This window comes from Chroicocephalus ridibundus, chromosome 4, assembly GCF_963924245.1.
Source record: "Chroicocephalus ridibundus chromosome 4, bChrRid1.1, whole genome shotgun sequence".
Lineage (NCBI taxonomy): Eukaryota > Metazoa > Chordata > Aves > Charadriiformes > Laridae > Chroicocephalus > Chroicocephalus ridibundus.
Genome location: NC_086287.1, coordinates 83,870,440 through 83,896,881, shown reverse-complemented (window position 1 = coordinate 83,896,881; position 26,442 = coordinate 83,870,440). Strand labels below are relative to the sequence as shown.

General features: G+C 45.6%; 1 protein-coding gene across 4 annotated transcripts in view; it reads right to left on the bottom strand.

Annotated features, from left to right (window-relative positions):
• The window catches only part of LRP3 (LDL receptor related protein 3), a 28,579-nt gene extending 11,752 nt beyond the window's left edge, over positions 1 to 16,827 (bottom strand). Inside the window, exons 1-4 of one of the 4 annotated variants that reach the window (XM_063334557.1) lie at positions 16,471 to 16,516; positions 12,080 to 12,242; positions 11,553 to 11,600; positions 5,735 to 5,873 (exon numbers count right to left, since the gene is read on the bottom strand). In XM_063334557.1, the coding sequence (XP_063190627.1) occupies positions 5,735 to 5,873; positions 11,553 to 11,600; positions 12,080 to 12,233 (341 nt within the window). In that variant the 5' untranslated portion in view covers positions 12,234 to 12,242; positions 16,471 to 16,516. Of the gene's footprint in view, positions 1 to 5,734; positions 5,874 to 11,552; positions 11,601 to 12,079; positions 12,427 to 16,470 lie in introns of those variants that run through there. The other 3 variants (XM_063334559.1, XM_063334556.1, XM_063334558.1) reach the window with 3 other exon arrangements.
• Positions 16,828 to 26,442: the final 9,615 nt, after the last annotated feature.

Below are 26,442 nucleotides of genomic sequence, written 5' to 3'. Positions count from 1 at the left end.
CACCATCTTTAACAGCCTCCCTGAAAACACCATGTCTCCCAGGGACGCATGAGCTACTGAAACAAACACCTTGGTACTCGAAAAAGGGCAACACAGAATACTCACAAGAATGAACTCTCTCTAAAAAACAATAAGCATCTTAATCACAGGTGGCTAGGAGTCTCAAAACACCACTGAATAAACACAATTTCTGTGAAATACAGATGTTCTAGTTCTGCTGTAAAGTTTTACATATAATAGATACCATAACGGTTATAAAATTTCTTCTTCTAGGGACAAACACAAAGTCAAAGCAATTATGTTCTACCTCATGCAAACTAATCAACAGACATATTTTGAACAAATTTTGCTTCGACTAAGGCATTGTCGCTCCACTCCAGCATCCTTTTAAGTTATATTGTCGCCACTGGAAGCAAATTTTGCCCCATTTAAATTGATGGTGGTTTTACTCAAGACGAAAAGCATGATATATTTGAAAGACTCATCAACCAACCTCACCACAAAAACCACTCCTTTGTAATGAAATATGAAACGACATGAATACATATGTGTGCACGTATAAATATGTAAAATTGGGTTTCACTTTATACTGCATTTGCAACAAGGGTTTGTGTCAGAAGTTTCTGCCGCACCAATCTGACATTAAATAGCCTGATTTATTTTACCTAAGAGTCCTGAATACTGCGCTCAACCTCTGCTACTTCACTTCTTTTATCATCTGTAATTAGATCTAGTGCTGCTGCTGCTACAGTCTTCTGAAGAATAATTTAATCCTGCTACCCGCAAAATAGAGCGCAGGGGCATTTACTTATTCAGTCGAACTTTCTCAAACTGAAATGCAAATTTTTCCGTCAAAAGGATTAGTCCCGTGGCTGAATGCGTGATGGCATACAGTGGAAATAAAGGACAAAGTCCTGTGCTCCCGCTTGCAGGACTGTACAAACGCCTCACAGTCTTTGGGAAAGTCCTGAATGAAGTCTGTAGTTACGGCTCTTGAGGGAGCTCTCAGGCCCTTTGTATCCAAAACCCACGTCATTTTCTGTGATTAAAACAAGAAACGGAATCAAGCCGCACTGAGTGGGCGAGCACTAATGGATAATGTCAGCCGTACCTCGGCACCGGTGGGAGCTGCCGCATTCGTAAACACCCCGGGCGGGGAAGCAGAGGCTTTGGGAGGGAAAGCAGAAGAAGGGTCCGTTCTCCATCAAAGCCCTCCGGCCTGTCTGGGGGACCGGGACATGGCCCCAGTGGGCCGCACGGCGCTGAACCCCAGTCACAGCCCTCCCCGCTCTGTGGGACACGGACCCCCCGCCACCTGCCACCTTCACCCCCTGCCCGGGCACCCGGGCGCTGCACGGCAAGGGGACGGAGAGCCCGGCCTTCCTCCCTCCTCCTCTTCCTCCTCACCACCACAGCGCTGGCCTGCAGGCAGGGAGAGGAGCCCTAAGCAGGGCACAGCTCTGCAGGAGCCCAGCGCTGGCGCTGCCAGCTCTCGGAGCTGCAATATTAACAATATTAACAAAGTACAACACCCAGCACTAACACACAGGACGCCCTGTAAAACGCTTGGGCCCTCAGGCTGTTCTCACTGTCACCCGTGAGCTCCAGGGCAACACAGCCGTAGAGGAGGGGACTGGGATAAAAGGCCAAAGTTATCAAACTGAATTTTGCAGGTTTGCTTTCTCCTGAAAGATGGTATTCGAAAGCACCAAGTCCAGTTATCTTGCTTTTGTGATGTCTCTAACACAGCTAGTCTCTTTAAAAAACCCTCAAATTTTATACAAAAGTACAGGAATAGTCTATTAACACTTGAAACATTCGGATTCTGAGGATCAGAACAACTCAGCGTGAAGTGACAAATGCAGCACTAAGTCTGTTTTTACAGAATTCTGCAGAAATAGGTAAAACTGAAAAAGGATACCTCCAACATTGAGCAGGACTGCAGAAGCTTACAGAAAATTATAGGAACAGCCATTATCTATCAGTTCTTGCCCAATTTACTCAAATGAAGCAACAGTAGCCTACAATGATATCTTCCTATTAACTGACAAGTATTTTTAAGCTGCTGGGAAGAACCTGATGAAACCAGATTATCATAAATACCCATCAGCACTCTATAAATACGAAAAAAAATGTGCTAGCTGCAAAACTAATGCTTAGCAGAGCTAAGCTTTTTGCCATCTGCACTGAAAGGAGCAGTTAACAGATAGAAAAAAAAAAAAGTACTTCTATAAATAATGTAGGGAACTCCCTACAACCCTCTTAGTAATTTAAGCATGAGCAGCTACAGATTAAAGCAAAAAAAAAAAAAGTGTTCTTAATAACTGGAAAAGGACAAACATGGGATGATCAGGAAGATGAACAAAAAAAGAGGTAAACTGTTGGAGGCCCAGCAGATGTAGAACCTGAATGAAAGTAATTAGTAAATAAATTTTTTAAAAAACATCCAATTTGGCCCTCTAAACTCATTAAAAAATTGGAGAATAAATATTATGGGTAGATCAGTAGAGCACAGTCCCAATTTAAAACAGGCCAGCCAATTAAGCAAGAAAAGTTACTTCTATTTGCCAACGTCTCACAGCAAGGGCAGACTGTGAACAACTGATGACTTAATTGGCTCATTAAAAACTTCTGCTTACCCACTGAAGCACGAGGGCCTGGAAGTCAGGAGAGCTCTATTCTAGTCCCAGCTCCAGCTCACTGTGTAACCTTAGGCAAGAGACACAGGAGCTCGTGCTCTCAAACGCTGAGTACATACAACTGAATGAAATAAATGGCGATTAGGATTTTTTTTTTTCCCCAGTTGATGTCAAGTTCTGAAACACTGTGAGTTTGGTAAACAGACCATGAAGCAGTCCCTTTAATTCTTCAATTACAGCCAGCAAGCCTTTACCTGAACAGGCCTCGGTTTTACTCAGAAATTGAAACTCAGATGCTAATCTGAAAATTTCTTTTTTCAAAGCCTATGTCGTGAATCACTGAAGTGAAAGCCAATGAAGGTGATCCCCACTCCCTACCTCAATTAGTAAGAGACAGCTTGAGTAGGTCACTAAGTAGATAACTTCTCAATGCTCTTATCTTGAATTCTGAACACGGAGAACATTTCACCCTCAGTTCCACAAATTCCTGTAATATTTTTTATATATACATAATATATTATATTCTGCCCACATCAGGTTATTTACAACCATCAGGTAACAGCAACTGCTAAACAAAACTGATTTTGATCTTTTTCTCAGGTATGAGGAAAAAAACACATATAAAGCCTGTAAAAGATGGTACAAAGGCAGCTGCTGCACATGACATCTTTATCTGATCTTACAGCATTTTTATGTAGTCTTCTGCGAAAACAGGCACAAAAATAGAGACAATGGGAGGAAAAATCAAGTAATTTCCAAAATAACAACTGACAGACTGATTACCCGAATCTAAAGTGACAAAACGTAGTCCTGGAAAACAATAGCTACATACTTGTTCCCAGGTCTCAATAGCACCACCCCACCAGACACACAAACTTGGAAGACAGTTTTGAAATGTGCATAATTAACAGTGAGGCAGAAGCACAAAGAACATGTATTTCCTGTTCTAGTGAAGTCTCCCCCAAGGATTTCTAAAAAGTAAACTATGCAGCAAACCAATAAGCACGGAAATGTGAGGATACAAAGAAAATCAATACACACACATGAAAGGCAGATATGAAGAGAAAGCTTCTAAAAGACATGCCTACAGGACACAGCATCTTACACCCACACGGAGATCTGGGCACCGTGCTATTGAAAGCTGCTGAATAATAGGTTTATAAAAGATGGCCACCTACTGCAAATGTTTCGGAAATCAAAACGACTTTCCATTGCAATGGTATCCCTTAATGACTCCTGCTGTATCTCAAATATGATACTTATACCACATTGCTCTCTTACTGTCAATGAGAATTCAAGATCAAAGGAAATGCATTCAGCATAACATAACACAAAGGAGGTGGTTTTGTTTTTTTTAAAACCTTTCAAAATCCAGATGTTATCACAAGACCTGTGTTTGATTTTCCTAGGAAAATTAAAAAAGCTACTCTTCTATGCCCTTATCAGTACACTGTTAGGGCACGAAGCATACCCAACTGTTCGGAGGAAAAAATGTCTGTATTTCAGCCCTCTTTCCCAGTTTGCCTATATCACGCTAGCCTAGGCAAGTTGGCTGTTTCTTTTACATCCTTGGCATTACAAGGGCTGCAACCTTCTAAAGGAATCCTGCGATGCTGTAACATTTTGCATTTCATACGCTGGAGTGAGTCATCCCCAGTACATTTATAGCCAGAAACGAACGGCCGCAGCAGCGCTGCCCAGGAGATAACACCCAGCTCCCGCGTCCGCAGGGGCGGGCAGCATGCGGCTGTGTACCCAGACACACAGAACAAACCCTTTAAGAAGAAACCTTTCAAATCATATTGCTATGCACACATCTAAACAGTATACACACGTCACTACCAGTTTCCTCATCTGGGTTTCCTTTATTCCTTCGGCCTCTGTTGCACTCATACTTGCACAAGAGAATCCCAATCCTAACTGGAAGCTCCAAGATGTTTCCGTAGCACAAACTGCAGCACTGCTCTCCCAGGCTAAGCCCTGTCTCTCATTTGCATGCTTCTTCAGAGTGTCAGCAATCTCTGCTTTGAAACAAATTCCCTGAGTCCAATACAATTTAATGGGGTTTAAAAGCGTGTTTCTATTTTTGGATCTCAAATGCTGGCAGGTATCTACTTCCTTACTTCTGATGAGTAGTTCCTATTTTGAACTACGGATGGTGGAGCCCTCCTATTATTCCATCTGTGGCAGATTTGTTTTTAATTGCTGAGCATCTGCAGTTGAAGAGGTTTGCAGTCCTTTTAAGCAGCTGAGCAAAGAATGAGCAGATGGTGTCAAACACAACAGTACTAAAAACCAAACAAAAAACCCTCTCCTAGATTTGCTTTTTTTTTCTTTTTTTAAATAAGTAATTCTTTGTTTGAGAAGCATACTACAATTAGCCCAGAGAAATTAAGCACCTTCGCAATATGCTGATATTATAGCCTAAACATTTTGAACAAACCACTTACAACATATTCTAGCCTTTCTGAACAGTATTTTTATAGAATGAGCTGAAATTGTGCCACAAATGCTAACTATTATTTAATTCTGTTGGAAATAAATATTAAGCAGAAAAGCATGTGTCTTTTTGTTAACAAGTAACGGTAAGCAATGATTATCTTCAACTGTCAATTAAACATAGCACCATTTTAAGACATTACAGAAAAAGCCATTTTCGCTCTAAAAATTTTACATATCCCACTGAGGCTGTTCCAGGTTTTATAGCCTTCACCTATCCCTATTTATGAGCAATGAAGAGAAAGGGGACTATTTAACGTGAGTAAATATATCACTGTTTCCCAGCCCTTCATCTATCAGAGGTGGATAAAATCTCACGCGGGTATTGTGAAGATAAATACATTAAAGGACTACAAGTGACTTGCATGTATAATAACGGATGTCAGAAGTAGCCTATAGAAACAAGACACAGTGGAACACTTCCAAAACAAGACGTGCTCGACCTGCCATCGTGCTGTAGCGTAACCACCTCCAGCTTCCTTCCACCGCTCGGCAGCGCCGACAAACCGCCTCCTGCTGCTCTACCAGGTAAGAACTCGCATTTTGTTTCATTTCAGCAAAGCAGCCCTTTATCTCCACGGAGTATCGAACCATACCTAATTGTTATCATGTCTCCACGATCTCCTTGAATGTACCAGCTGCAGTTTACAGCTGGAGGATAGTTCAATGGCCAAGAAGGACTATAGATGACTCCCCGTCTCTCTGTGTGCTGTTCCAGTTCTCCACTGCAAGCAGCTGTTAATAAGGGGGGAAAAAAATATTATTGTTAGTGCTTTGCCTAATCAACAATTCACATTAGCTACAAGAGCTTTCATCAATTTTGGGGGACTGCAGACAAATGAGAGTCAACAGTTTTATCCTCTTACCACTTTCTTCCCTGCCCAGTTTTTAATTAAAACACCCGCTCTAAGTGTTGGTAAGCATAACCTGCATTTCAATGCAGCATCAATCAATAACCTTGTATGAATCTACCAAAGGCTACAATCAATGTTACTGCATGGATCTGCCAAGAGGATGTAACACAGAAATCCTTCTTACCGGCTCTCAAAGCCTGGGTACGTCACCCAGCGGCTGGAGAAGATCCATATTCAGTGAAAAGTATCTACAAGCTCATTTTGTTGTACCACGTTCCTGGACATGTTGTTTATTCTCCTAACTATACGACAGACCTGAAGAGTTTGTAATGGTTACCACAACAAAAAAGAAAAAAGTAAACTGGACTCCAGTGTCAAATGCTTTCATTGAACATTACTAAGTACTCTAAATTCCTTCTGAACTCCCATAGATAGGAGAAATTTTCCAGGCAGGGAAAGGAGCAAATAGGGCTGAATAAAGCACAGTATTTTCAAAGCACTTCCAGTTCTTCCTATGGAAAACAGCAGGCCAATTAAGGCTACATCAAATACTTATAATTTGTAATTAAGCAATTCAAAAATGAAAGCGAAATGTTCCAAGGACAACTGGGAAAGCTGTTCTGATGGGAAAATGTACTCTCAGCAGAGTACAGGAGGGGAAATTCTGTGTAATGCAATAGCTACTCTGAACGTCCTCCAAAAATATTTTTAAAACTATTTTTGAAACAAATGACTATCTAGAGCGTGACTTGTGGATTGCAGATGAATATTCCAATCTTTGACAGAAGCTTACTTTCTCGTAGCTTAAAAAGGTGTCAAGTAAAAAAAAAAAGGTTGCCTATACCTCAAGTTTCCTCATATGCACACGCATCCAAATACACTGCATTATAAATTTTACAGCACTGCTTGAAATTCAGCCACATAAACACATCGTTTTCAGCTCAGAGCCGGGATGAGCCGTGGCTGCACCGGGGCGAGGGTGAGGCGGTGCGCGGGCTGCGGACGGGCCAGGCTGCCGCGTCTCCCCACCCGTCAATCTGTGCCCGGCTCTATCCCGCTTGCTCACAGTAAGCACTTTTGAAGTGAAAGCCACAAGAATATAAAAAGCACGAGGCAAGTAACTCACCTGAGGCACAACATACAAAAAGCCATTATTTTTACTCTCCAGGCAGGGCATTCCAATGAAACATATGCATATAATTCCTACTAGTTTCAAAGGCCGCAAAAGCACACAGAATACATAAATACATGAAAACATCTATTTTCCAAATAAATATTTTGCAGGAAAGCCATTACAAAAAACAAGAACATTTTTGTTATCACGTTTCTAAAACGAGAGAGGCTCCACACTAGATGCTGGCAAAATACTGAGATGCAGATGGAAGTATAGAATTATGAAAGCAAATGTAAGATCCACGGGAACTTTTCAACTCTAGTTCTCAGTTTGTTTAGGTCTATAAACGTGCTCCTCCACACACTTGTCACTGCATCAACATACCACAGCGGCATAAGAGGATCTAGAGCTCGCAAACACGCAAAGGGAGCTGGAAAGACTGCATTTCCTAACTGCCAGGTGACTAAAACTTCTCAATGGGAAGGAAACAGAATGCACAGAGCAGAAAGAGCAAATACACCAGACAGCACTATCCAGAGGCTTCCAGCAACAGCTCTGCAAATACTTCTGGTCCCCTTGTACCAAATACTGTCCTGGACTAATACCCCGTATTCATAGGATATGCATGAGAACAGAACCATAACTACACAAAGCTTATTTTAGTCTCCATTCTGAGGAAGCCCCATTGATGCGCTGGTCACTCTGTGTGAGCGCTTCTACTCACACATTCATCAGTGCAGTTAAGCAGAGTTATTATTCTCCCAAATACTCGTTTCTCAGTTTTAGGAGGAATTTACAAAGATCCTGAGCAATAGTTATTTGAAGCATCAGCGCTTTTTTGAAGTAACATCACTAGCATTTTTTCTTTTGCAATAATGTCCCGTTTCCTAATTGGTAAGCGGTGGATCTGATGTAACATGACAGCTCAGGTTCTCAGTGAGAAATGCTTTTTCTTATTAACACTGCACATCTGCTACAAACGTGGGACATGTAAAGAAGAACCGAAAAAAGAAAAATATTTTCCATTTTAACAGAAGAATTGTAGCTGTGAAAATCAAAGGACATGAGCAAGGTAAGGGCTGCCCTGACACTATATGCCATTTTGGGCAGTTCATCTGGCAATGGTCATTGTTGCTCAATTCTTTCCCCGTGGCTTTACCCCTCTGACATATAATAATAAGCGTTCCAGACTTGCCCTACTCAAAATTAATGGGACATCTACTTCACTCTTACAAGGGCTCCTGATTTGAACGAACCACTAATCTGAATTCATGTCACCAAAACATAATTACACTATTTTAAGGATATGCCCACAGTCCCCTAAACCTGTTGGAGCAAAGCGGGGACACACACCCATCCACCCCCCAAAACTGCAGTTGTGTTTACCCACACCTCACTTAATTGCCTTATGCTTCTGATGCCTTCCGTTTCCCATCGATGCTCATTACTACGAGATTTGTGATATATCAACAGATCTTCCCAACCAGTCGCCTGCCTCCACTCCTTGTGTACCGACTGCTGCGTGGCTGATGGGGCAAAGCACCCAAGCGCCAATTCCAGCAGCTCTTCTTCCACCTACTCAAATTTTGAAAGAAAAACATGTACTAAACAAAGCCTGCAGTGGCTGGCAACCAAACAGAAAAAACACACAAGGGCACAATTTCATACTGTTGGGGTTTCAGCGTCAATAAAGGGGCCCCACTTCCCTCCTCAGCTCCTGGCCATGAAGTTTGCAGAATCACATACGTGCACCAGTATGGTGCTATTAAGTTGGGCTTCAGCATGACAGCGTGATTCCTTCAGGAAAATAAACAAAAGCCTTTTCAAATTGCCAAATTTCCTAAAGGAAAGGGAAGTCTCTAAATAGAAAGGTACAGTCCTGGGTTCTGAAGGCCTTATCATCAGCAACAACACACAAGAAGAGCAGTGACAATATTTTTTCAACAATTTTTTTATAACTCTTTCTGCAGCCTTTCTGCACAAACCCAGAAGAAAAGCAAAAACTAAGAGCCCCAAACAGCTTACATTTTCCACATTTAGGATTATTGAAGAAACATAAGAGAATACCAATCCCTGGACTAGCAAACCAACCCACCAAAAATCTTACTAAGATGGTGCTTTTTAAAAAGATAAATTCTGAAGGCAGAAAATAATGAATCTTTATAGATTAAAAATAAACCCAAAACTTTAAACAAATGCCAGAAGAGGTTTGAGCTCAGAGAGTTTCTGTCAAGCAGGCATAAATCTTAATGAGGCTCTTTCTATAATAATCAAATGGATTTCTTCTACTGTAAACAGCTGTAGATTCCCCCTGCCAGTTAAATATGCCACAAATACTTGGCAAGAAAGTTTCCAAAACTTTACACGAATAATATTACTCCAATTTTTGCAAAATCGACTATAACAGAACAGACTTCAAGCTCCACCAGAGGACAGCGCTGGGGACACTAAGCCGTGCAGGAATAAATTTTCAGGTAATCCCAGCAGAAAATAAATCCTGCAGTTTCACACTCCTCTGTGACACCCCGGGGTCTGCCCCAGTCCCAAGGGACACGTCCCAACCATCTGCTCCGGGATGAAGGATGGTTGGCACCCACCACAGGGAACCTTCTCTCAAACCCCAATGCTTGGCAAGACACAACTCCTCAGCAGCTCCCTCAGGGTCAGCAGGAAACTCCCCCCGAGTTCTCCAGCACTCCCTCCAGGAGGGCTTCACACGTGGCTTAATGCCGATCCCTTACACATGCGGAGAAAAGGGGACTTAAGGCTCCCCTTCACCTTATCCAGGCTCCAGGAGGCTGCTCCTGCCCCGGCTACCAGAGCCAGCAACAGCACGGCCCCAGGGTTCAACTCGCCCATCCAGAGCTCGTGCTGGCTGCATCGACAGGCTGAGGTGTCTCACTGACAGCCCGGGGACAGGGGCTCAGGGAGGTCTGATCCTGTCCACCAGCAGCTTGTCTGGCCTAAAGTCATTGTACAAACACAGCTGAGATGGTGGCTCGACCTGCCTTCTCCACAACTCATTACTTCTGCTATTACTCGCTTTCTGAAAAGAAACCACACTGTACCTTACCGTAGAGATCAACCCTGTAATACACTGCTTTTTCAGGACATGTTTAGGACAGCAAGAATTCCTCCAACTTTTATCAGGGCTTCTAAGGAACATCTCCTGCGAGATGACTCCTGGCAGGGTCACCTGCCTTATGACCGCGCTGTCCTCACCCATTACCCTAACCGTTGTCCTCACCCGTTATCCTCCAACACACAGGGAAGAGAACTCACACGCGCATCTCACTATTGCAATGACCTTTTTATGATCATTTTTCTTCCCTGCTCCAGTCAGGCTGTCAGGGCACAAAGTAGCTCAAAAACATGAAGGCTACAGTACTCTGAGATTTTCAGCATGCTTGAAAAAATAAAAGCCAAATGTTACAACTCTGTTTCTAGCAAAAGAATAGCATCCGAGAGCAGTAGAGCCAACTGGATGAAGCATTACATATTTGAGGCTGAGGCAGTATCACCAGTCTAGAGGCCGGACACTGTATGACTACTTAAGCTACACTTTGTAAACTCACATACGATACAGCAAACAGATGTCAAACTCCAACAAAAGCCAAAGAGACATCCAGGCAGCACAGACTAACACATAGATGACATTCTGGATTTTTTCCAGTGAAAGAATGGAAATATTGTGTTACAAACACATGTCCTACATGGTTCATCCACACTTCCCCTAAGCTAAATTTAAGGAAGTTATCTAATCATAAAATTATCACCTTTTCCTGATTTAAACCTTTTCTCAAAGCCCCAGGTTGACTTGAACGCTCAAGTTCCCACACTAATCAACCCACCGCCTTAGAATTATTGTTGTGTTTTCACATTTCCTTTCCTCCTGTTTCCCTTATTTGGTTTTTCAGTTTTAAGTTAAATTGCAACCTCTTTGGGCATACAGCATGCCCACCAGCGCGACTGCGGACTAGCAGGCACAAGAGGGCCCTTATCACTAAGGGGACCCTGACTGCAATGTTCCCCGAATGTCAGTAAGTCACAGTGCTGCTACAGAGATGGAAATTACACCAATTCTGGTTGAATTTCCACTTTGACATTCATGAGACATTTTTAACATTCTTGTTTTAGCTCCTCCGGGAATGGGGCACTGTCCCTGGCTTGATATTCCCAGGCACATTTCCTAAACATAGAGTTTTTCCCGAACATATCAGCACGTACTGTGACCTTAGCCTCAAGCTTACCATTTTTTCCTAGCACAGTGACACCGATGGATCTATAACCCCAGGAAGATGTAGAAGTTCTAAACTTCCTCAAACGTCACTGTTACTCTCTCTCAAACAAAGGTCATACTGTTTTGTTAAAAGATCTCTTTGCATGGGGAAGAAACAGTAACAACTCAAAAGAACAGTAAATACAAATAAGAAAAGTAGGTCTTACCTAATGAGGTAACAGCACTTTCTATTTTCCCGCTCAGGAATAGATTCACTGTGTAAAGACAGAAAAATAAGGTTGAAGCAGGTTGCAGGGGCAGAGGGTGGCAGTCAGAAGTTAACCATTTCTAGGTGTTTGCTGGGGCTTTTATATAAACGCGTTGCAGTTCGCCAACAAGAACTTTGGTTATCAACACGGGCGAGTCATGTAATCAACTATTATCCTTCACTGCAGCTATAAAAAAAGTCAACACACAATGTTAGTTTAGTATCTGTCAAACATGCTACCAAAAGAAACAACAGCCAATCTATTCTAAGTTGCCTTCTGCAGTTGTTTATTTTTAATTGGGGAGGACAGAAGAACAATTACACTAAAACATTCGTCATCACAGCTAGTCACTTTACCCACTTAAATGCTGGAAAAAAACTAATGAGATTATTATCTTTAAATAAGTCTCCTCTGAATAAAGCAAAGTTTGTTCCTCTCAGGTAAATGTCACCTTGAAAATAAACTGCTAAAGCTAACATGATTACCTTGACTAATCAAAGCAGTGAAGTTTTCAAAAAGGTCCACTGGCAAAATCAAAACAGGATGAGGCGGTGCTTGCAACACACATCTGACTGACAGATCAGTTTCCAAATACCCTTCACGTTCAAATGAGAAGTCTCTTCTCACAGTGCGTACCATTAGAACGGCCTGGTAAGAGTAGTCATTGCCAAAAAAAAAGATTTCTTCTGTGGCATTGCTTCTCCAGAGGTCAGCGTTCACATGCAATTCCATATTAGTTTCCCCATATATCCTTTAAGGCACTTCTCTAAGGATCACAGCGTATTTCACTAACTGCTCTCATTTTAGCAGTATTCTATAATCTACAGACAGCCTATTAGTAAAATTACAAATATTAAAAAGAATTAGAAAGGTTTGAAAGGTTACCAAAACTTAATTTACAACATCCTACCCAAGCACTCACTTTATTTTGCATGTGTTAAGTCCTAAATCTTTTTATAGTCGATCTGTTGGCAAGCATTTAGTAAAAAACATCATTAAAAAAGAACAATAGGAAAAGAGAGGAAGAGAAACTGTCCCTGTTCCCAACAGTTACTTGGGAAGCTGATGACAATTAACGCTATTTATGTCTCAGAGCAGCGCGTAGAAGCGTGGGCCCCATTGTCTGCGACACTGTCCAGACACACCACCAAACAATGACCCAACCACCTTCGGGTACAACTCAAACCAGCACAAGAGGAAAAAAGCACCTACCGCTACAGGGGTGGGAACAGAAAAGCTAAAAACAGTCCCCTCGCTTGCCTGTTGGAGCCCAGCCGTGGCTTCAGTTGGTGGTGGACCTGCACTACCACCAAACTGCAGCAGCCCGTCCTTGACCTACGCCCAGTGGCCACAATTCGGACCTTCTCCCTGCTGAAGCCAGAGCCAAAGGCAGAGAGCGATTTCGGATGGCGCAGGGATGCCGCGGACCTGGGGCCCCACGGCCGGAGCAATGGCAGGGCAGGTCCCTCGCAGCCTTGCCGCCGCAGAGCCCACAGGGAGACGCCGCTGGGGCGAGGGCAGCGGCTCCCACCAGCCTCCGGCAGTGCGCCGGGGAAGAAGGGCACCGAGCGGCAGCACATGCACCCGGCGGCCTGAGAAGAAACAGGCCTGAGCAGCAGATTTGTGTCAATAAGCATCAACACGACGTTCAAAGGACCTTAACAGCATCAGTTTTATTACATAATTAATGTGGAGTAACATTTGCTGTATGGTAATAACAACATGCCGTGTAATTGTTTCCTCCGTTTCCCGGGCAGCTTGCCCCAACAGGTCAGCATCGTCCCCGGGAGCAACACGACCGCCCTGTCCCAGGCACAGCACGGGCACCGAGCGACCCCGCACCGCAGCCGTGATGGCAGCATGGCGCTCGTCCACACGGCGTTAAAGCACCGCTACTCCTGTAACCATGGCAATGGAGTCATAAAGACGGAGAAGAAATTAGCCAGTGATTAATTCACAAATTTAACTGCATGAAAATTAAAATGTTTCAGTTTGCTCCAAAGAAAGTACACGAATATACTCTGCATAACTGCTGCCGCCACAGCTCACAAGGAGTGTTCGAAGATGCATTGTATAGACGCGTCTGGGTCTGTACTACCGTTCTACAACCTTTTTTCACATTTCCCACCCAAGGCTTCCCGATGGCTGTAACGAACGCGAACTCCCAGGCAGAGGTTCCCTCGCACGGCTGACGAGGGGCCCCTACGCCCTTTAAATGGAAATAAGTAGCACGAAGATGAGGGGCGCGACAGAGCAGGATCGGCCAGCTGAGAGCCACGTTACTTTCTCCTGGGGAGCGCTGAACACAGCCCTGGTTTGCCACCAGGACAGAGCCACACACAGCTCTGCACCCCCGACCTGACAGACACCTACGAAAGGCAACCCCCAAAAACACGCTTTTACCTCTGCAAACGCAAAACATGTGCTGGCTGCTGCTGCAAGTTCCTTGCTCTCATTTTCAAACTCTTTCACACTAAGTCAGCAGTCGAGAACGGTTCTTTAAAATAAAGTCAAAGTTTCGCATCAGGTGCTTTCCCCAGCAACTGAATAAGCTGCCGTTTCCAGTATCTGTTTTCCTCACTCTCGGTTTTTCGCTCAAGACTGACAAATGAAACCACCGGCGCGCTGCAAACCAGCGTTTTCTGAAGCGCTCGGCTCGCAAAGGTGTCAGAGGCCCAAAAGAAAGAACAACCGTTCCCTGCTGGTTTCCTTGTCTCTTGTCAAAACAAAATCTCGTCAAAATAAAAATAGGTGAGAGACTAGGGGTATACTGGAAAGTCTTCTAGATGCTCTTTTTCTTAACTGTTGGGCAGAGTTATGGAAAAGCCAGAAAAAACAGAAATGGTTCAGTTGGCTTGAACTCCACGTAGGAAACTGACTGAGCCATTCATTTGGATTGCTAAATAATTCCCAGGGTGAGGTTTTCGGCTAGGAAAGCGGTTATTTGGATCAAAAGGGAAATTTACATCTTGGCACCTCTGAACCAAACGACAGCTACCAGGCTTTTCCCACAGCCAGAAGGAGAGACACCAGCTTTGCCGTTTTAATTACTTCCTATCTGATAACTTTCTACATTCTCCAGAATTTCTCAAGAACGAGAAACAAAATGGAGAACAGCTGCACCAAACCCGGCTCCAGCCTTTGGGGCGGCAGTTTACAGACCAGGTCCTGAACAGCGATGGTCCCCAGCGGTGCAACGATACAGGCGCCAAACACCACACACAGCCTACGGTGAAACAAAAAGTGAAAGAAAAGAACTGCAAGAAGCAAGAACCAAAAATAACGATAAAAGGAAAGGACAGACAAGCAGGAAGTAAAATATAAAAATAGTTAAAGCAGCAGCATTATATTCTTGTGGGTTCACCGAAGCAGAATACCTTACAAGCTTCCCACCTGTCATGTTTCTCAACTTCCACTACCGTCAGTCGTGCAAGGAATAGGAATAAAACAGTCCAGCTGGAAAGAAGAGCCAGACAGTGAAATTCTGGAAGTCACAGAAAGCAGCAATCTGCTAACTTTTCAACCTGGCACTGCCCACAGCTACATACAAGAAGCGTTCTCACTTAAACTCTGGAGTTTACATAGCCTTTTATTATCTTATTAGTCATTTTAATAATAACTGTGCTGCTTCTGTTAAATAACAGAAGCTTTAACAAAGGTCTGACCAGGCCACAAAAAAAAAACCCAAAACCGAACACCAAGAAATTCAGAGATAAGGCAGTATCTCTCTCTAACTTTAAACAAACAACGCAGCAGACATTATCCTCATGCTGTGCACATCTCTGACGTCCCTTCAAGTCTCTGCAAAAAAAAAAAGTTGTACTAGCCAGAACGGATGTGCAAACCGTTTTGTAGTTTAGACAGCTTTTTACATTGCACTTCCGTTAATTAAAATAGATACATTGGAAGTAACCAGAGCAGCTATGAAACTAACTTCCTACATTTTTCTAGGCAAGCACCGATGTTAAAAAAAAAGAAAAAATACTTTTACAAAAATAGAACGAGCAGTCTGGCCACGAGTACCCGTTTCTGATCATTTATGTAAGGAACACTAACTGTCACTTGGGACTGTTAAACGCAAACTCTAATCCACTTTGCGCGCACAGGGCTGCGGGTTTGGCCCGCGGTAGCCACAGGAGGTTGCCGAATGGCCGCGGGGAGGGCGAGAGCGGCCGGCCATGGCCGTGCTGCCCCTGCCAACGCCGCCAGCAGACCCTCGGCAGCGCCGAGCGGAGCGGTTGGATTCGGTAACCCCCATTGCTGCGTGCCGCCGGTAACACACGGGGCCTTTCGCTCCCTCGCCCCAGCCGCGGGCTCAACGCCGCTGCCCGACAAACCCACCGCCCCGCCGGGGCCGCGACCAGCCACGGCTCCGCGGCGCGACACAACTTCACACCTGCGGGGAGCCGGGCGGCAGCCACGGCCTCGGGCGGCGGGAGGGCGGAGGGGGACGGGGGGAACGGCGCCTTCCCCGCCGCCGAGGGCAGGCACGGGCCCGGGGGGCGGCCGGGGGCCCCGGGCAGCGACGTGCCCGCTCCGCGCCCCGCGCCGGTCACAGCGCCGGGGACGGCACCCGCCATGGCCAAACTTTGTGGGTTTAATTTCATTTTTTAAACGCTACGCGGGGGTACCGTGGCGGCCTCAAAGCCAAGGGCAAAACGCCGGTTTCGGCAGGGAGCGGACAGGACTCCGCGGCCCCCCCCCTGCCGCCGCGCACGGCCACCGGCGGGACCCGCGGCCGCGCCGCCCCCGCCCGCTGGAGCGCGAGGGGGGATCGGCCGTCCGGGTTCGGCGTGTCCCCCCCGCCCCCCGGTGACCCCCCGCGGCGGGGGAGGAGGCCCGGCAGCCCCGCCGCGCCCGCCGTGCCCGCACTCACCCAGGCAGATGGCGGTGAGCGGCGCCAGCGCGCCCTGCCGGGGCTCCGCCGCCGCCGCCGCCTTCTCCATGGCGGGTCGCCGCCGCCTGCCCTTCAGCGCGGGGGGGAAGCGCGGCGGCTCCGCGCCCGCCTGGCCTCTACGCCGAGCGGCGGCGGGCGGCCCGGGGTGCCGGGTGCGGGGCGGGCGGCCGCCGCAGCCCCATGGCCGCGCCGGGCGCCGCGGGGCAGGTGGAAGCGGAGGGACCGCAGCGGCGCCGCCCCACGTGACGGGCCCGCCGTGCCGCTGCGGCGGCCGGGCCGGGGCCGCGCCGCCCCGCTCCGCCCCGCGCCGCGCACCTGAGGGGGCGCCGGCGGAGCGCGGCCCGCGGCGGAAGGGAGGGCGCGGGCCCGGCCCGCCCGCCCAGCGCCGCGCTTCCTGTCAGGCACTGGGCGCCCCGCTGCCGCCGGGGGAAGAGGGGTCTCTCCGCCCGGCGGGCCGCGGGGAGCCGGCGGGGCCATGGTCGGGAGCCGCGGGTCCCCCAGCCGGGGACGTGGCTGCGGGGGCGGCCGCAGGCGGGCGGGGGGAGCCGGCTGGGCCCGGAGCGTCCTCTGCGGCCGGAGTCTCGTCCCTCCGCGGCCCGGGAAGCGGAGCGCCTCGCAGGCTTCAGGCGGGACGTCCTCGGTGAGGCGCAGCGGGAGCCGGGCCCCAGGAGCCGGGGCGCCCCCGCGGCTCCCGCCGCGGGTCACTCCGAGGGGACGGGCCCGGGCACGGCCGGGCCCCGCCGAGGGCCGGTCCGCAGCGCTCCGGCCGTACCGAGCGGTTGCGTGCCCGCGGCCGGCCAGCGCGGGCTGGATCGATGCGAGCGGCGTAAAACCGTCCCGTTCCGCCGAAAACGGACAGAGCCCGGCGTGTTGGCGGCAGGCAGCCGGGGGACAGTGCACGGGGAGCTTCAGCAGCAGAACAGCGACGGGTGGAAGGCCCTTGTGCCGGTGACCGGCTGCTAAGATGAACCAGCTCTGCCTCGCGTATTTCATGAAGTTTTCATTGTTTTCCCGTTTGCGGGTGCTCACATCCCGTCCCCCCCCAGAAAACCAGTGCCAGCTCTTCTGCTGGCGGCACAGCTTCTCTCCAAGGAGCAAACCCCGACGGCGTCGGCGACTGCTCCGGCCTGAGCGCCACACTTTAATTCGACTACAGCTACAACCAACAACAGAAAACTCGGTGACAGCGCCTTTTCTTAAACCGCAAAAGTGAGGGCTGTGCTGCAGGGCACAGCTTAAGTCCTCCAGGGCAAAGGGAGGTCTTGCTGCATATCACTGTAGAGACAGCACACATTTCCCTGTGTGCTTTAGAAGAATTGTGTTCTGTGGCCGTATCACAAGAGACACCAAACGCGCAGTCTGTGGGTATTTACAATGGAAACTCTCCGATTACTAAAATAAATAGTGATGGGTAAAATCAACATCATGGAACAATCAATAACGTTATGTTATTGTACCCAGTGAAAGGGATGTAATCCCCAAGTAAAATTCATATATAGGGGTTTTCCATCCAACCCAAAGGTCTAGCGGTGCTGGTGCCACACGCTGAGGAGCTCTCAAGCACGGACCTGCAGGTTCTTCGGGGGGCCATGCGGTAGGTGTGATCTGGCTGCAAAAACAGTGAGAAATTCTGTCACCACCAGGCCCAGGCTCAGCTCTTCGCTGGGACCAGACCTGCTGGAGCAATAGTACTGCAGGGGGGATTCCTGAGGAAGAGTCAGAAAAGCAAGAGAGGGCAGTAAGAGGAACCGAGATGCTGAGGGAAAGCCGAGGCGTTTCTAAGGGAGAACATCCCCTTCCAGCAGCACAGGCACCACCAGTGGGATTCTCGCTGAAGAGATGCCACGACGGAAACCACCGCTGCTGTGCTACATTGAAAGCTTTGTGCTGCTCCAAACTTCTGATTGTCATCTACGAGTCAGGTTTAGATCAGGTACTGCCCAAAACAGGTTAAAAATAAGCACGTGCAGGCATGCCTGTAAGCTTGGGCGATAACAGAAGTGGCTGCAGGGGTGCTGCGTTTCCCAGGCCCGTGGTGGGTGACTCGCCCAGCACTGCCCATCATCTGGCCTCACACCAAAGCGCCCTTTGGTGCACACCCAGGTGCGCATTCAGACAGATATTTCAGATATTTGTTAATTATGCCTGCCCCATCGAGGAAAACAGCTGCACAATTCTAAGCATCTGCTTGTATGGTTAAAATACGAGAGAAAAGCATACTTATTTGCCTGGGGTGCCGTGCACTTTAAAAATATTAATTAGAACTATGATCCTCATTTGCCCATAAGCTCATGAGTGTAATTTTAAACACACAGCTCCGTTAAACAAATACTTTCAAATGGGTCTACAATAAAACCATTCCACAGAGCTACTCTCACGGCACTGTATCTTGTTTAAAATTAATCCACTCAGCAGAAAATTGCAGAGTCGGGTTTGGCCAGGGAAATAGAAAAAAAGTCCAAGTTACAGCATGGGAAAGGAAACACCAGAAGAGAAAGAAAAGGCAGAAACGGGTGAGAAAATGCCAGGACCAGGCTGAAACTCTTTTGGGGCAGTGGTGATGACAGATGCTTTCTGGAGCGCCTCCGGGAAGCAGATCGCACTGGACGTGGGAAGCACATTGAAGTCGAAGCGCAGATTCGGGTTCCCTTTTGCTGATTCCTACTCGGTAGTGGAAACCTCCAGCAGAGGGGTGGGAGAGAGGGGCAGCAGTTTGAACGCCTGGAAGCACCGAGTTCACCAAAGGCCATTTCTCAGCACACCGAGGTACTGCTTTATGCCTTTTTATTTCAACAATACAAAGTGTGGCTACAGTAATATCTTGGGGGTTCAGGTGATCCTTATCCTCGCTGAGCTACAGACTTGTGCCTTATCTTAGCCGCCCTTTGATGGAATTATAATAATTGTAATTCACATTTGTCTATCACTCTGGATCTTAATGGATGCCTAATGGATGATTGGCCCGAGGATCAATAGTATCACGTCTTGTCTGCTTGGGATGAGAGAACTGGATGTTAAAATAAATACTTCCACTATGCTAAAGATGCAGAAATAATAAGCAGATCAATACAAACGGGGTTTACCCGGTGTGGGGGCGGCCCCACACGCAGGACGGAGAGGACTGGGCTGCGCTGCGGATGCAGCCTGCTCTCCAAGTACACGTGTCCGGGCGCTTTTTAAGTAGCGTAATAAATCACACAACATTTTCCACAACTAAATTCTTCCTAATCTAACCAGACAATTCTTAAACCTTTAATGGGCCCATGATGGTAAAATCATTTTGTCTGGGTTTTTGAGCAGTAATCTTCAAATTACGGGTCTGTAACAGCAATAATGGAATGTGTCATAAAAGAGTTTTTCCTCAGTGAGTCTAGTATTGTAATAAAATAATGTATCTAGTCACCTCTACATTCTGCATTAACCCTTTTTATGATAATTATGAGTAAAGTGCATCTCTCGCTTCCATTAAATAATATCCTTGCATCTCACTGAAAGAGTAGGCTGTGTAGGACTGAAAGCAAAGCGACAGATGCACATTCGTTTTTAGCAGATTCTATCCATGCCTCTAACTTGTTGTTAAGACAAAACCCACTCAGTTTAAGAATTAATTCTTATCCTTCAGTCTTCATGTGAGACAAAATTCTGAGTCCTGGGTTTCAGTCACGCACTTTTGTGTTCACAGAAATATATGCACAAATCAGGAAATTATGTATGAAACTATACATGCATATGCTCCAGCATCCACTGGCACAGGGGAATTCCTGAACGTATTACAACATCCACACAAACACCTTGAAAACATAACCAGCCACCCCCGTTCTATCTGCTCTGCTTCTGGAAGATTCGCAGATTGTTTTATAAGTACTTTTAAAGAGTCTCACCAAGGTAAACTGTCGCTGCAAGCCAAGGGTCCAGCCTTCGTCTCCCGTCTCAGAACACGTGGTACGGAGATGACTCTAGGACATTTCATTAGTAGAAGTTATACATTATATAATGCTGGTGCTGTAGGCACGTTCATTCATTTTAATGCTTTGGGCAGAATTGGATCACAAAAAACTCACATAACGCCACGAAAATAAAGCTCTGATAAAGTTTTACCAAGTGTAATCAAAGGATATTACAAGTAATTTTTTAAAATATGCAGTAAAGAGATTAAGACATCATAGAATTGTACAGCAATGTTGACAAAGAGGTTATGGATTTCATCAATATTAGTACTAAAAATGTTAAAATAATTTGGAACCTTATCTTGTCTATGTGTGTAATCTCTGTCTTAGTTTGACTACATATAATTTTATTACATTTTCTACATCAGTTCCCTCTGGATCTAATTTTTGTAACTCATAAAAGCTCCTGCTTCTTTTACAAGCATCTCTTTCTTTGGATTAATTTGATTGAGATTTCTTGAAATTAAGACTATAATTTTACCTGTCCCACAAGTTCTTTCTGTGCATTTATCTCTTTTTCACCATAAATCGGTTTCAATGCGAAGGTAGCACATACAGAGTCAAGTAGATAAGCAAGCCACAATCCCGTATATTTTAATCACCACTGTTCTCTTCTGAAACCTGGCGTTAAAAGAAAAGTTGGTTAGAAAACATGTGGTGTGGTAACATGCATTATTTTTCTCAGTCATCTCGCATGGTTTGCCGCTAGTTTTATTTTTACAAGGGTTCTTGTTGCACCACCACACAGCACTATCTGGCTGGATTTGATAAGGTTTACACTTCATGACAACTACACTCTCTGAAAGGGAAGAAAATTCTCCAGGGTACTTGCTGCATCGACTTTAACACTATTCCTGTCTTGATCCATTATAAGTCATTACTGAACTTCACAGTGAACTATTTTCCTTACTCTTCTTTAGGAAGTTGTTATTCATGTATTCTACGAGGAGCTGAAAAAAACACTGTTGTAATTTACATTCATTTTATGAAATGTGATGGGAATAAGTATAAGCAACTTGGTATTACAGGAAAGCGAATCCAAATTGTTTGATGGAGAAATACTATAATAAGATCACCAATGTATGGGCCTTTTTCCAAAGAGAGTGCAAAGCTGTGATATTCCTCTGTGACGCTCTCAGTGTTCAACAAAATCCCAAACTTGTATCAAGCAGACCAGATTATGAATAGCAATTACATTTGGGTAATTGCTTGAAAAACAAAATAAAATCATTCCTTCTTGAAAGGGTTCAGTTGTCTTTGTAACCACTATCAAGGCAGCATTAATTGCATCTTAATTTCTTTTTTATACTTGTAACTTAGGTCTCCTAACAAAACTGAAAGTTTACGTAACCTGCTCCGTTGAGTAGATCAGGTCTCATTTTTATTTAACAGTGTTATTGAGATGAGAGTTTTGAAACATGCAGCACAGTTTCAGAAGAGGATTAGAATTGTCTGAAGTAATCGGTGGCAGTTTTTCGGGGCTCCTTACCAGAGCTTTAAGCTGCACTTTACCGCAGGCTCCACTGGACACCAGCTTACTCTGGACACCTGAAAGAGGAAAGCCAGGCCCGGACCAGCCCCTTTCACTTCTGTCGGCATCATTCCGTTTCACCAGTACAATCTCCGGGTGCCATTTGTGCCAGCCACTACGTCCATGGTCTGAGGAGGCTTCGTGCGTCGCCAGCTGATAGACCCGGCTGTGGCCCTCCCCGGCCCCACACATGCCACTGCAGAGCCCCCACAAACTCACTGCACCCGTGACTCCCCAGCAAAAGGCATCACACCACACCTCCCACCTCCCCGGTGACTCTGCCATTTAATAACTGTATTTGCATTGATTTAAACTGCAGTGGGAAAGCACTGCGAGACAATAGCGGGTGCCCTGATCCACTAAGATGCTAAATTCATTCCTCTCTTCTGCCCATTCCTTCACGTCTCTTGATGAGCTGAGTTTGGATGATTTAATTTAGTTTATGATAAATCCTTTTGTGCTTTTGTTATGTTAGGGGCTTACTCTCTGGTAGCTGGAATCATTAAAGGATTGACTATTCTCCTCGCCATACAAAATCTCGGTAAGCGAGGCCTAGAGTGACTCAGAGGCGTCTTCTGCTTGTAAATGATAGATGAGCAACCCCAAAATAAGGCTGAACCATGTTTTAGGTGTATGAATGTGTTTTCGGATTCCCCTCCGCATACAGAAATTCAGGGAAACAATGGCCTCAGTAAGGCCTGAAATTGTCTTTATCACTTTACTTCTTTTCTACAGAAGAAAATGAAACAAACTATCAGTACATTCATTCTCAGCCAAACGCACACTGGCTGCCTGAATTACTACAGGCTTATTTTAGAATTTAAGTAGGAGATTGAACAGATTGGAATTAGAAATGTGAAAGCTTCTCTAAGTCACAGGATGAACGCAGTGAATGTGCATTAAAACTATCTCCGAGGGAGAGAACAAATATTTTCTTTGCTCAGTGTGCATATCGTTACCAGGGCAGATGAAAATAGCCACATGAGGTTGCTCAGCAATGCACTCCCAGCCTCCAAGTCTGGGTAAAAAACAAACAAACAAAAAAGAATAGAAATTAAATAAGGTGCTGCATGCAATCAGGCATATCTAAAATTGAGCAGGCATGGAAAAGCAAAATATATAATTAGGACTGAGGAGACAGCCCCAGATGAGTTTGGTGACGGGTGTTTGTGCTGTGCAAGAGACTGGGACGGGGGGCTGCAGATGGAGCAGCTCCCCCTCATGCCACCCTGTGCGTTCCCACCCTGAGCCTGGAAAACTGCTGTAACCTCACCCGCTGCTGGGAACACCAGTAATTTCTAGAGCTGCCTTCCTTCCTTCCTTCCTTCCTTCCATCCATCCATCCATCCATCCATCCATCCATCCATCCATCCGCTCCTGTGGCTGGGAAGCTTGTGCAAAGCCCTCAGGCCGATGTACATTGCCCCAGGCACGTGGAGCTGTGGGGATGGGGCGAGTTGCCCGGAGCGGGGCTCTGCCAGCGCCGGGGCCAAACCCGCCGACATGTCCTCGGGGTGCCCCTGACCAGGCTGCCAGCACTGCAGCGATTCCACACACAGCTGAACACAGCTGCAGTCCGTGCTGTCCAGAATACACACTATGGACTGCCGTCTTACCTGCTTCCAACGACCCATTCAGCAGGAAAAGCCCAGCAGAGGGTAACAACAACCTCGATAACCAGGATAACCAGGCTCCTCATGTTTCGTTAACAATTCAATCGTTTTTCTTTTTTTTTTTTTTCCTACTACTCTTTGTGTTACCAATACCTAAAATGTAACTCCTACAGCTACTCTTTTTCATTAAAATTTGGCCACAACACTTCCTTTGAGGCTTTATTTGGTCCTAGAGAACGTAACTTGTGTTCCACGTGTCCCAAGGATTGTCGCTAACACTGATTTATGACTTCATTTCCCTTTTTTGTCTACTATAGTTATATTTTTAAAGTTCCAGTGGCACATTTTTGAGAATAAATTTCTGTTAAACCCATTCTGCACAAAGTATTGCACTTCTTATTGACTGCAATACCCCACATTGTTTTAAAAGTCCTGAAGATTTTACAGTATGAGGGTGCCCTTGGAATCAGCTAAAATCATTATTACTAACAATTCTTCCACATTTTTTTCTCTAAGTTCTCAATACATATTCATAGCACAGTGATTTCTGGGTTCATAAAAGAGCAAATTACAGCTTATCTCCCAAATGATTGCAAAGCTCTTCTTAACGTGCACAGGCGGAAAACACAGGAGGAATGTGGAAGTACGCATCAGTGAGGCTGTTCCGTGGGAAAAATAAGAGAGGATGTAAAGGAACCCATGCACTCACCTACAAAATTCTCCCTATTTTTCACAGGGATGACACAGCCAGACTCACAGGATTGCATTAACAAGGACATAAGGATGACAATGTGTTGGTTCATCAGGACAATAATCTCAGTAAAAGTCAAAGCAAGTTTAAAGCCCCATGTGCTCCTGTGTGAAAGTCAGATCGTTGTGCAGACACTTACCATAAAGGGATACGGGACACGTCAAGTCCATCGCTACCACGTCTTGCGGTGTGTTTCCATGACACGAAAATCTCTGCTGGCTTTGTTGTGTCATGCTGAATAAACACCGTCTCTCCGGCACCTCAGTGATTCTGCCAAGTGTTGGCGGCAGCAGGAGCAATGGGTATTTGTTGTCCCAAACAAAAACTGGAAGCACACCATCAGGGATGGGGGGTTAGTAGCTACGGGTCGGAAATGATACCTGCCCTGAAAGTACAATGATTTCGTCTCTATGCCTTGCTGCTTAGGCGATTTTTTAGTATTGAACAGTGTACAAAATCTCTAAAGAGTAAAAGCTGTCTGAAGCGCGCAAGTGAACTTTATCTGCTTAATATAAAACTGAGTAACATTTTGCCAAAGGAGGATTCTAATTCAGACCACATTACTGAAAGAGATGAAGAAAACAAAAAAAAAGAGGATAAGCATAAACCATGGAACAAAACTAACGTTAGAGATTTGCAGAAGAATCAAAGCTGCTTCAACCTTCAATGGAGCTTAAAACCATGAAAAGTCAGATTTGCTTTTGCGTAAAGAAATCCCCATAATCCAATACACACTTTAACTCTGACTCAGTCCGTGCAGCAGAGCTATGGACGCCAGTTGCACATTCTGACCAAAGCATGTCAATAAAAGAGCCTCTGGTAAATGGGCTGAAGAATGTGAAGGGAAAATCACTGCAATAATTGTGTAAGAACAACATCGTAAGGAAGTAGCTGAACGAAGAAGACAGCAGCCCTATGGACTCATATACACACAGTCTGTGCCTGGAGAGAAAAGTTTAAAAAAGGAAAAAAAAGGAAGGAAGAAAGGAGGCAAGGAAGGGAAGGAAGGGAAGGAAGGGTGAGTATGAGGACACTTAGTCATTTAGAGGATCAAAACTGTTTTAAGAGAGCATAGGTACTTGTTTTCACAAAGCTTTCACGAGATTTTGGGGAAATCCTCCACACAATTTCAGACCTGGACTAGGTAACTGTGCACATTGGTATAATACAACATCATCTGTAAATATGATGCCAAACAGAGGCAGTAAAATATTTGTCAAAAATTGAAAGAGTCAAGAAAAATGTGAGAAAATCCCTGCACTTGCACTTCCTTTTCTCCGAAGGTAAAGTCATCCCAGATCCTCTTTCCCATGCATCAGCCTCTCACAGGGGATGAGTGGGACTCCCCTGAGCTGACAGTTTATTTACCCTTGAGGGCAAGGGTAGCGCGGCTGCACGCACTGCTGCCCCGGCATCTCACCCCTTCCCAGAATATTTACATGGCTGTCAAAACATTCCAGTTATTCCCTTAATTGAGTGGGAGATGAAGGTGCCAGATAGAGAAGCCAACTAAATCAATGAAAAATATTATTTTAACAGAAATAAGGAACTAAAATTGAAAAAGAAAACGTAATAGAACAACTTAAGAAAATATCCACCAGTATCTGGAGCAGTGGGCAGATGAACGGGCATGTTGCAAAACGCGGCCTACTTAAAATCAGAATTATGTGAAGGTAATTTTACCTTTCCTAAATACATTATTTCTGTACAGAGTTCTCAGTCTGGGAAATCTCAAACGTAAACAGATGTTCCAAAGGGGCTGGGGGGGAGAGAATACTGCGACAGACAACAGTAATAAACACCAATTTATACACGGGTTTCTCCATATTTATACATTACACGTTTATGTATTCTCTTAAACAGAAAGCAGTCAAGCTGGTAGACAGAAACAGCAGGGTCACAAATTCTAAATTAAAAGTAGCTAACAGAAACGAGCTTTGATCTTGTACAGATTTGAGAGCAGTTCAGGGTAATGCAATATACATACCACAGAAATTCCCCTGATACCCAGACTGGCACATGGATTTACAGCTATCAGCGTTCAAATAGCCTTCATGACAGCACTTTTTCCTATGGCAGCATATTCTTTGGTTTGTCCATGTCTGGGGA